Raw genomic sequence first — 12,848 nt, forward strand, 5'->3', positions numbered from 1 at the left:
GACGTCCTGCAGAGTTTAGCTCCAACTTGCTTCAACACACCTGACTGGAAGTTCCTATGCCTAGTAAGAGTTGATTAGCTGGTTCAGGTGTGTTTAATGAGGGTTGGAGCTAAACTCTGCAGGACACCGGCCCTCCAGGACCGAGTTTGGACAGCCCTGATATAAAGCATTCAAATACAGAACATTTTATTGCAACATTTTGAACAATGAATACTTAATTAAGGCAATTAGGACAAATATCAATCATATCAAATCAAAAATGGAGACAGGAATATTAATGGATTATTATTATTTTTAAAAATATATATGCAAATAGCATACATACATTGCAAATCAAAGGATAGATTCAAAGGGATAGTCATCATACTATACATAGGGATACTATGGAAGTCAATGGCTACTGTCAACATACTTCAAAATATCTTCCTTTGTGCTCAACAGAAGAAAGAAACTCATACAGCTTGAGGGTAAGTAACTGATGACAAACTTTTCATTTTTGGGTGAACTATTCCTTTAAGCCTTTACAGTAATTTACAACCATCCATCTATCCAGTGACCTATCTATTTTTAAATGAGTAAAAGTAGTTTTTTAAGCCCATTTACTCAAATAAAGGAGTGACAACCGCATTCTGCTGCTGTGTAAAAGTAGCCTTGAGGAAACTCAGCGCCATTGACAATGAGCACACACACACTTACAAACCAGCAAACGTATACAGACTCACACACACACCGCCCCAAACACAGTGTCAAATCCTGCCATTGGTCCACTGGGAATAGCACAAGTTTAGAGTGTCAGTATCAACCCAACCCTCCATTAACACTTTGTCATTAGCACACATTTAGACCTATCAGCATAGGCCTAACAACCTTGTTTAGACTTAGAAACTTCAAACATACACGGACACCGACATGCATCGCATGCAGACCTAATCTTACACACGAAGCTCTTTACACTGACAGACTCCAAAAACAGGCCCCCGCTGTTGATTTATAAACCTTCATGACCAAGTTTGATGAAAACGATTTGTGCGGCTTTGCGAATGCTGCTGGTATTTGAATTAGCAGTTAGAGTGTCACGGTGGAAAGGTCAGATGGCACGAAAAGCGTCATGTACAGGCTTCCCCAAAAGCCTCTCTCTGCTTATTCCTCAAATTGCTCCCATAACTTCGTGGTTAAATGTGTTGACCCCCGTTTAGCACGGGGAACGGGGCTTGAGAGCAGGACAGCTGTCTTAGAGCAGGTCAGATGACCCAGTCAACTGGACTGATTCCTGTCCCTGAGTCCCAAGATCTGCTTTCAGTCTCTGGCAAGCAGAAGACGAGTATGTAGTCAGAATGTTTTCCACATTGTAGCGAGTGTATGGTTTCACTGGCACGGTAGACGGTTACAAAATATTTACAGAACACTCTTCATAACACCAGAACAAGCAGGAGCTCTTTGAGAGTACAGTCACAAACAACAACAAGTATCACAGAGGGAGGCTGTGGCCACTTTAAACAGGTCATCTGTGAGCTTGACTAGTCCTTAATGGTCCAAAGGTGATTGAAAACAAAACTAAGAGTGACATCAATCACTCGTTCCATTCCATTTTCTTCTAGTTAGTGTGTATGTTTTCTTGACAGCTGTATTGAAAGACAGAGCGTATGGTAATAATTTGTTGATTTTGGGCTCTGACTGCTCTTTTGAAATATTAAACCGTTCGTGAACAAACTTTGTATTTGTGGTTCGAAATATGTTTCCCGTAATCACTGTATGCAAAAAATCTATTGCTTGAATAATTTGATGGAATTATAGTGGAATGATGACAGAACTGTTATACTGTATGCATTCTTGTACAACTGTATAATACCATTTATGGTATGGAAAATTAATTATTCAGGCAAATAAGCGAATAATTAGTATTTGTGTTCCAGATAAAGAAAATACAAATCTTTATTCAAAATCTAGTTTAAAACATATATGCCAAGTTATAGAAAAGTATACTCTTTGTGTTCATAGTTTTTTTCATATGGTTTTGAAAATCTTTTATATATGTTTAATGTTACGACTCTAAAAGTATCATTAAATATTTTAATAAAATATTTAATTTCATTTTTATAAAATGTTATAATTTGTTTTGATTCATCTTGTATACAGTAAATATCATTTTTAACATGACTTTGTTGGTCGTTCCCATTTCATTTGTCATCTAAAAATCATATTAATAAGCAGTGAAGTTTTTGTTCAAATATTTTGTTACATTTTCATTACAGAATATTGCTGTATTTATTATAAATGCACACATTTTTAATTTATGTGCCCTGGTAATCTCAGAAAACACGAACATCTCCCTCCCCTCACAAAAACACCACTTCTCTGATGACATGTACATTGGCGCGAGGGCTTGGTAATAATGTTGTCCAAGACAAGTTTCAATTCCTCACTTCCAGCCACCTGTCACTTATACAAAACAATTATAACACTTAGCATGTGATAGCAATCCAACTATCCAATCAATTCCCAATGGACAAAATCAAGTCCTATCCTACTTTTTTAACTCACTCAAGAAGCCACTTTACTCTGATATATACGTCACAATAGGGAAGAAAAGACGATTGCAATTTCTGGTTCTTAAAATATTAATTAAAGATTATGCCAAACACGTAATAAGGTTTTCTTTCAAGAGTTTATTTTTTTATGAGGCTTTCCTATCAGGAAAGATTTATCACCCTAACATTTTTTTTTTTTACTTTTTGAGCCCCACATAATAAAAAGGAATTTTAAATCAGAATTAAAAGCATGCTCCTCATAGAAGAAATCTATTCAAGACTGTATTCAACTGTATGTATTTTTAATGTATTTTTAATACATTAAAGGATCAAATGGAGTGTCACATCAGCGGCCCATTTACAGAACATTTTACAGCAACACTTGTACAAGAGTCAGTTGTGGATAGTGTCATGTACAGTACTCTATACCGCACATATGGACGCATTCCTCAAATGTATATGAAACACTTGGGCAGCCACTTCCTGACCGGGCCACTCATCTGCTATAAGCCAGCATTCCCAGTAAAACACTTGGGAATGCGAAGGATCAGCTGTTAATAAGATCTGTGACAAAGTTAGATTTATATGTCACAGGTGTTTCAACACATTACACACCATAACGACATTACTGTAACTGGTACGGATTACACCAGAGATTATATCACTTGACCGAAACAAAAATTTGATTATATTTATTGGGGGAAAAAATGGCTAAAAATCTTTAATAGCTTAGAAACAAGCATATAAAATAAGCAAGAAAACATAAGAGTGAGTAAATGAGAGCGAGATGTGAGAGAGAGAATGAAAGATAGTGCTTTGATTATAGTCTGAGAAGCATGTTCCTGCCCAGACACTGGTGGTGTCACTTCCCTATGCATGAACATTTAATCCCTCTGCCTGCCAGGAGGACAGAGGGCTGAAACTTGATCACCCACGGGGCCAACACACAAGAGGACAAGAGAAGGAGAGTGAGAGAGAGAGAAAGAAAAAGAGAACAAGCACTGACATGATTTAACATCTTAGATAATGGCGCAATACTCTGATTAACTGTGTTAAAGCTTGAAATGATGCACGTGGTGGAACATCGGTATGAACTATCATGTGAACGGAGTCAAATGTTACTTCTAGCCAGTCGTCATCTTCTACAAAAATGCTACCGGCACACTACAGTGAACAAAGTTAGATTTATATGTCACAGGTGTTTCAACACATTACACACCATAACGACATTACTGTAACTGGTACGGATTACACCAGAGATTATATCACTTGACCGAAACAAAAATTTGATTATATTTATTGGGGGAAAAAATGGCTAAAAATCTTTAATAGCTTAGAAACAAGCATATAAAAATAAGCAAGAAAACATAAGAGTGAGTAAATGAGAGCGAGATGTGTGAGAGAGAATGAAAGATAGTGCTTTGATTATAGTCTGAGAAGCATGTTCCTGCCCAGACACTGGTGGTGTCACTTCCCTATGCATGAACATTTAATCCCTCTGCCTGCCAGGAGGACAGAGGGCTGAAACTTGATCACCCACGGGGCCAACACACAAGAGGACAAGAGAAGGAGAGTGAGAGAGAGAGAAAGAAAAAGAGAACAAGCACTGACATGATTTAACATCTTAGATAATGGCGCAATACTCTGATTAACTGTGTTAAAGCTTGAAATGATGCACGTGGTGGAACATCGGTATGAACTATCATGTGAACGGAGTCAAATGTTACTTCTAGCCAGTCGTCATCTTCTACAAAAATGCTACCGGCACACTACAGTGAACTCTCTCTGCGTCAAAGACCAGACGACACTGATGAAACTTGTAGCCCAGGGGTGCCCAAACTCGGTCCTGGAGGGCCGGTGTCCTACAGAGTTTAGCTCCAACTTGCCTCAACACACCTGCTGGGAAGTTTATAGTATGCCTAGTAAGAGCTTGATTAGCTGTTTCAGGTGTGCCTAATTGGGGTTGGATCTAAACTCTGCAGGACATCGGCCCTCCAGGACACTGATGAAACTTGTAGCCCAGGGGTGCCCAAACTCGGTCCTGGAGGGCCGGTGTCCTACAGAGTTTAGCTCCAACTTGCCTCAACACACCTGCTGGGAAGTTTATGGTATGCCTAGTAAGAGCTTGATTAGCTGTTTCAGGTGTGCCTAATTGGGGTTGGATCTAAACTCTGCAGGACATCGGCCCTCCAGGACCGAGCTTGGGCACCCCTGTTGTAGCCCTACATGTCTTCTAATAGTGCTTGCACTCATGCAAACACACACACACACGCGCGGCTAAGCGCAGCCTCTCCCGGCGCTATCGGGTTTCGCGTCCCTCCTGAGAGGGAAGGTGAGCCAGCTTCATTAATCATTTAGAGTGTACGCTGTGAGTGGAGGACAGTGTGATTGCTGGGTGTTGGGTGTCTCTACTCATGGCCCCCTACATAACTGCCTTGATTTGAATAAAGAAAAAGGCTTAGGCCACTGCATGGGCAGCAATGGGCCTCCAGGAAAAAGCAACGCTGCCCAGCCACGTGGGCAGATTAGCAGACCTCTTTCTCGCTCATGGCCCATGAAACATTAGACAGGTGCAGGTGTGTGCAGAGAGCTGCTTGGATTGCCCGTTCTTCCTCTGTCCGTGCAGGTGGTGATGTGCATTTCCTAGGATGCCAGATCACTGGGTGTAAAATGCTTTTAGCATGCTGTAACTCTCACAAGAGTTTATTCAAAGAAGAAAAGTGTCATTAAAAGATAATAAAAATGTTAGATGTATCAGTTAGAGAATGCCAGCTGGTTTCACTGTAACAGATAAACATATGGAAAAGTAAGAATTAAATGGATAGTTTAATCACAAATTAAAAACTGTCATCGTTACTTGTCCTCATGTCAATAAGTCATACATCCTTCAAAATATCTTCATGAGGATGAGTAAATGAGGACAGAACTTTTATTTGTGGCTGAACTATCCCTTAAAGTAATATGATTAACTTTTAAAGGTATAGTCCACCAAAAAATGAAAAATTATTTAATCACCTTCATATTGTTCCAAACTTGCTTAACTTTCTTTCTTCGGCAGAACACAAAAGAAAATGTTGACAAATCTAATCTAAATCTAATTGCTTGTTCTTCAAAATGTTGCTAGGGATTCTGGGTCCATTGCACAGAATTTGCTATGGGAGTAAATAATGACAGAATTTTCATTTTTGGCTGAACTACTACTTTAAGTAATATGATTAAGTTTTAAAGGTATAGTCCACCAAAAATGGAAGCATTTGCCATTATTTACTCACCTTCATAAACACAAAAAAGAACACAAAAAAAGATCAGAATGCACAATCTAATTTTGTCCATATACAGTGAAAGTCAATAGCATTCAATATTGTTTTGGACCCCATTTACTTTCATTGTGTGGAACAAAAACATTACTACTTCATTCTAAACATTCTTCAGAGTATCTTATTTTGTGTTCTGCTGAAGAAATAAGTCCTACATGTATGGAAAGACGTAATGGTGAGACCCATAACAGAAGTTTCATTTTTAAGTGAACTATCATTTAGGAGAAACCAGCAATCATTGGACAATAATTCATTCATTAAAGAGTAAGCTAGTCCTTTAAGAGCAGGCAAACATTCTCTCCATCATCTCCTCACTTCTTCATCATCAAGGTCAGAGGCTGGAGCCCCAGACAGCATCCAAGGTCAGCTCACTGTCTCTGACACATGGTTTAGAATGACACAGCAAAGCTAGCGTGGAGCAGCTCCCCTGAATAAAGAAAGGTTTTCAAAATGGACTCAAACTGACTCCCTCTGTCCTGCTGCGAGCCAAAGCCACTCTCTGAACGTCCACCATTGGCCATCTCTGCTGCTGTGGCTTCCCTCAGGAGGTCTCAGACTGGCTAACTACTGCTCAGACACCTCCTCCCCTTCACTGGAAAATGATCCCAGCCATGTATAATCAATCGGGTCCTTTTACCGAAAACTCAACCCTTTACGTCTGCATGCACGTGTGTGAGAATGAGCATGTGTGTCGTAGCTATTGAGATGGGTGTGGACTTTTTTTTAAATTTTTTTTTTTTACAAAAAGACAAGTAAAATACGTAACACAATATCCCACAATGCAAACGTGAAACATGCCATGCAAATTTAAAGGTTCTTGGGGGAAATACGTGACCACTGTTTCTGAATATTATATGCTTAATTATATTTCTGTTTTGAATATATCAGTAGGTTAGCTTGAGCATATTTGAGCTAAGATGGCTGAATATGACAATAACACAATGCATAAATACATATGTGAGATGATGTATGGTTACTCTTTGAATAAAGGGTACCCTTTTTTAGGTTCTACAAAGAACCCTTTATTCTAACACTAATCTAATACAACTTAAAATGGTTTTTATTAAAGGACAATTATTTGCTGAACGTAAATAATTTTAAAGAACCAATAAACAACCTATACATATTTTTAAGAATGTTAATTCCATTTAATATTACAGTAATAGTTTTATAACTACCATACTTTTTAATGTAATAAAATATATTAACGCCAGTGTGCAGCATATTCAGTCTAAAGGCCTAATATGTTTTGCTTTCATATGCAAACTAACATCAAAATATTTTCATGACTCGGTGAGAGCTGGCGTGTACTGTAGGCTATATTAGCTCACCATAAAACGAATTGACTTAATATCTGTGTCCCTCTGGAACCAAATGCTAGAATTACAATGTCCATATGAAAAAGTACGCTGGAGTCACGTTACACTCCAAAATAACTCGTCAGATACACGACACCAGAGACTTCTCGTCACAAACATCAATCCAGCAAACCTCTGGTGCCCGCCATCCATCACTAATAAAACGATTCAATTGAAGCGATATTTCATTTAATTTTCCATATTTACTTTATGTTTCTCACCTTTAACTTGTTTTAGATTTGCATTTCGCACAAATATTTTGATGATTTTGTATTAGTCTAGAAAATGACGTAAACTCACGTGTCGCCTATACATTTCCATGCAAACAAGTGATGGTGAAATGAAACTACAGTAATCAAAAGGACATTTTCAGGCAGTAGTTTCCACCACAAAACTTTTTGTTAATAATAACAAAAACATTTCGCTGTGTAGCTATTGGTTTCCCCCTTTATTTTAAGATTATAATACAGCAGTGTCTGTTTTTGGAGTGTGTTGCGCGCACTCCTTCCCCCGAGGTGCATGACATCCAAGTGCCACTCTATCTCCAAGAGGCAGGGTCAGTTTCTGCGACACAGCTTCTCTCCACACTTGCCCATATGACTCCCCAGGAGGATGCGCTTAGTCGTCCTTACACACTAGGCACTCTGTAAGAGATATGATAACCAGAGGGCGGGCTGATAGCTAAGGACAGTCTAGGAAATAATCTATTGCGCGCGACGAGAGCGCGTACGAATGAAATGATTAGCGCGTCATGAAATTGCAACTAAGTGATTGAGTAATGCAAGACACTGACTCAAACTGTTAGCTTTGCTTTTGTTTTTTGCTTTGGACTGATTTTAAACCATCTTTTCATGGAAACTGTACAACAAGAACTGAAATTCTTCAGTTGGGGGAGCCTCGTTGCTTGAGTTTCCAAAGTGGATATTGCCTTAAAAACCAACGTTAAGATACGTGCGGCACACCAGGTATCCTATTGCCTTGAACTATGTCTATGCCACCAACGTTTGGATTTACCCAAGAGCAGGTTGCCTGCGTCTGCGAGGTCCTTCAGCAAGGTGGGAGTATCGAACGTCTCGGACGCTTTCTGTGGTCCTTACCTGCTTGTGAGCACCTCCACAAAAACGAGAGCGTATTGAAAGCGAAAGCCGTGGTAGCTTTTCACCGGGGCAACTTCAGGGAGCTCTACAAAGTATTAGAGAGCCACCAGTTTTCTCCGCACAACCACCCTAAACTGCAACAGCTCTGGCTGAAAGCTCACTATATCGAAGCGGAGAAATTACGCGGTCGTCCTCTGGGCGCAGTGGGAAAATACCGCGTGCGCAGAAAGTTTCCGCTGCCTCGCACCATCTGGGATGGAGAGGAGACCAGCTACTGTTTTAGGGAGAAGAGCCGGTGTGTGCTTAAAGAGTGGTACACTCACAACCCGTACCCTTCTCCGAGAGAGAAGAGAGAACTGGCCGAGGCCACGGGCCTCACCACGACGCAGGTCAGCAACTGGTTCAAAAACAGGAGGCAGAGGGACCGTGCAGCAGAAGCAAAGGAAAGGTAGGAATAACACCATTACTATCAAGACGCTAAACAAGCGAACTTTCCTGTTCAACAGCGGAGGAATGCTCACCAAAATGACTGTAGCCATCTAAAATAAAAATAAATGCTATATAAACATATTTGCATTAGTTAGTGTACTTGTGGGTAGAATAAAGACATTAATAAAGACATAAAATAAATCATTATAATCTTAATTAGGCCTATTATAGAATAATCGAAATGTCAAAGATTTAAAAACAATTGGACTTTAAGAAAATATATATATGCAGCAGCACATTTAATAAATGTGTTTAATTTCATGACATCAGTGGCATGGCAATTTGATGCAGGAGGCTTTGTCACCTGCCTTTTTAATTAATGAGTGAATCTAAAGTCACAGAAATGTAATAAAAAAAATATTTTAAAAAAATCATCTCATCTCACTTAAACTGATCGGGGCTGAAGAAGGATTTTTACCTAAGATATGACTAACGTATGATTGTTCTAACTGTATAAAATAGAGTTCATAAATATAAAAATAATTTAGCCTATAAGTATAGCTTTCTTCAAACTTAAAAAAGCCCCGAAATGTCCTCCTAATGGAGAAAAATAAAAGTATCATATTTAATTTGCCACATTTAGTCATGCGCGGTCCAGGTGTTTGTATGTCCGTCAGTAAGCGATGCTTGTTGTTTTTGCTGGCCCGCTAATGAATTTGAATGATCTGCTCCAACAGGGAAAACGATGGTGCAAATCCAAACGGCCACAACCCACTGACCTCTCACGTGAACGAAAACAAATCTCTATGTGAAAGTTCAGAGGACGACAAATCTCCCGCGGCGACCCCGGATCACAGCTCCATGAGCCCAGCCATCCTTATGCCCTCCAGCTCAGGTCTGCCACCCCTGCACAGCTTCGTGCCTCCGCCCGGCCCCAGCGCCTCCATCATCCCCGTCAGCGGCTCAGACGCTCAGAGCCACCACCACTTCTCCATGCACGACGGCCTTCTCAACACCATGACGGCCAGCCTGGTGGAACTTGGATCATAAAAAATAAAACACTTCATCTTTGACTTTCCCCCAGTTACTAGCTTCGTTATCATAGGCTACCAAACATTTTATTTGTCAAGCTTAGAGGACATTCGACAAAAAAATTCAAAGAACTACCAGATGACGGGCCTACGTGAAAACTGTTTCCATAAAAATTCTGTAACAATTCAATGTAATCAAGGGATAGTTTCTTGATATGTCTAGCTATAAAATTAACTAATAAAATATATATTTAATAACGTCAAAATGTGTGGTCTCCTTGAACATTTACAGGTCACTGCATCTGTCATAGCTTCATCGAAAGCGGATCGGACAGAATCTCTTCTGCTGAATTATTATTGCAATAAATGCCAGTACAAGTAGGTAAACATGGTAGCATGTAAAAAAAAATGTACTAGGCCCTTCAATTATTTGGATTTCCTTTCATAACGCATGGCGCTATGTTTGGATACATAAACCCTTTATTTTCTTTGTCATTTATGTTAAAGGTATGAATGTCCATGTTCAATTTATAACTTTATTATCTGGTAAAGTGCAGTAGCCTATGCCAAAAACATAGCACTCCAAAAATCCTTTCGTCTTTATTTATAAAAATATATAGATTTTTTGCACAAATTGTTACAATAATTTGCCATTCTTCATCATTTTATTTGCTCTTCATTAATTTTTCATCGGTAATTACATTCAGCGCGGCAAAAAGTGCAATTATCATTGCAATTTGTATAATTTTGTAATATTTTTGGATAACATTTAACAAGTTTCGTTTTTAACTTGTATTTTGTTCCTTAAAAAAACGAAATTATGAACATATACTGCCCCCTATTGGTAACGGTATGTAATTATAAGCAGTGGCTTAAACCTGAAAGATCACTACTGAGATCATTTTAACTATTTCCAGAGATATTACTTATTTGATTTATTAACAAAAAACAGTACACAGAATCTCTTAGATTAAAATTTGCATCTAGACGGATGTACTGTTATACAGTCAAAAATTTGGGTGTTATATTAGACAGCAACTTCTCTTTTGAAAATCATATTTCCCATGTTACAAAAACAGCATTCTTCCATCTTAGAAACATTGCCAAGCTACGAAACATGTTACCTGTTTCTGATGCAGAAAAGCTAGTTCATGCATTCATGACCTCTAGACTGGACTATTGTAATGCACTGCTAGCTGGTTGTCCTGCATCTTCAATAAACAACCTACAGGTAGTCCAAAATGCAGCGGCTAGAGTCCTTACCAGGTCAAGAAAATATGATCATATTACCCCAATTTTACAATCTCTGCACTGGCTGCCTATTTAGTTCCGTTTCAGTTACAAAATATTACTACCTACTTTTAAGGCCCTTAATGGTTTAGCTCCTGCGTACCTAAAGACTTCTACCACGCTACAATCCATCACGCTCCCTAAGGTCGCAAAACTCTGGAATCTTGGTAGTACCTAAGATAGCAAAGTCCACTAAAGGAGGTAGAGCTTTTTCACATTTGGCTCCCAAACTCTGGAATAGCCTTCTTGATAACGTTCGGGGTTCAGACACACTCTCTCTGTTTAAATCTAGATTAAAGACACATCTCTTTAGCCAAACATTCACATAATGTATCTCATATCCTACTTCAAGTGATCAAATGCACATTATCATTCTTTTGCTTGGGTTGAACACATCTTTTGCTTGGTTGGAACAGCAGCTGCGCTAATTTCTCTCTGTTACCTTCTCTGTTTCTGCCGTAACTAGGAATTACACAAGCTTCAGTCTGAATCCAGCCCTTCCAAAGACCTGAGATGACCGAACACCTGAGAAGAGATGATGCCAACCCCCCAGAGGACCTCGGATGATGCCAACCCTCAGACAACATACAAAACTGCCAAATTTTGCTACAAGTTTGATCGCAACACATAATCATTGTTCACCATCTGTTTGATTACATGACATTAAATAACTGCTTGATTTTTACTGTACATTTCTGCCATAAGGACATCAACTTGACATAGTTGCCACTGATAAGCTACTGCTAAATATAATGAAGAAATTTTAAAATAGAAAATTTCATTTTCTGTAAAGCTGCTTTGCAACGATTTGTATCGTGAAAAACGCTATACAAATAAACTTGAATTGAATATTTCCATGTGTTATTATACGAAGGAACACGATTCCCCAAACCATCATGTAAAATCACTGAAACTTTTGCCAGTTGCGTCCAAATGTTTATCTCCTCAGCATGTAAATTGATAAATTAATAATTTCTGATTGTAATAAAATAAATTAGTATGAATTTGGTAAAGGTGTGATTTTAGAAATATTAATGTTCAATTACAATTTTGAAAGTGGTGAAAGAATAGGCATTTATTGGGTGGCATGAGATGTGGATTACTGCAGGCCTAAGCACTGTGTAATTATCGCATTATTAACATGCAACATGTGGCTGGTATGCTACAGGCCTGTTGGAGAAGATTTGAAATGGAAGAGGAAGAAGAGGATTCACATTATTCACATATTTTTCTTGTGAAAGCAAGAATTTATCATCTTTCTACTGGAATTTGTTACTATTATTGTCATCAAAGTGCCTAGGCCTAAAGTTATGGAGGCAGAGACGAAATGCTAACAAATCAGTGAGGATAAAATACTTAAATACATATTTTTTATGTTAATAATTTTGAATGAAACTATTTCTTTAATCAAACATTTGAAAAACAAATGAGAGTAAAACATGAGATAATTTTCTTACAAGGCCCACATCTTCCATTACAATACATTCAATTCAATTCATTTCTTTTAAAGGCTGCTCGACTTCACAACTTCACTAATTTCAACCCACTAAAACTGGAAATGCATGTTTAATTGCAGTCTTTTAGGGTTTAAGTGGTGCCAAAGTTACAAACTTGCGTTCATTGTAATTTTTGTAATTTTAAACAAAGATGTTGTTTGTTACAACATAACAATGTATATATATATATATATATATATAATATATATATAACATTTTGAGAATTTTAAATAATTTGAATGAGCGTTCTATTAACATTACTGGAAGAATGTTTGTTCATAACTTTGAGAGAACCTTGCCAG

At 38.3% G+C, this 12,848-nt stretch overlaps 1 protein-coding gene across 1 annotated transcript; it reads left to right on the forward strand.

Annotated features, from left to right (window-relative positions):
* Nucleotides 1-7,879: 7,879 nt before the first annotated feature.
* On the forward strand, nt 7,880-9,974 carry LOC107749381 (homeobox protein SIX2-like). The gene is made up of 2 exons (XM_016564526.1): nt 7,880-8,748; nt 9,467-9,974. Exons 1-2 carry the CDS (start codon nt 8,189-8,191, stop codon nt 9,777-9,779), a joined length of 873 nt encoding a protein of 290 aa, XP_016420012.1. The 5' UTR covers nt 7,880-8,188; the 3' UTR covers nt 9,780-9,974.
* Nucleotides 9,975-12,848: the final 2,874 nt, after the last annotated feature.

Source organism: Sinocyclocheilus rhinocerous, unplaced genomic scaffold, assembly GCF_001515625.1.
Source record: "Sinocyclocheilus rhinocerous isolate Xijiao unplaced genomic scaffold, SAMN03320098_v1.1 scaffold650, whole genome shotgun sequence".
In the NCBI taxonomy this organism is placed as follows: Eukaryota; Metazoa; Chordata; class Actinopteri; order Cypriniformes; family Cyprinidae; genus Sinocyclocheilus; species Sinocyclocheilus rhinocerous.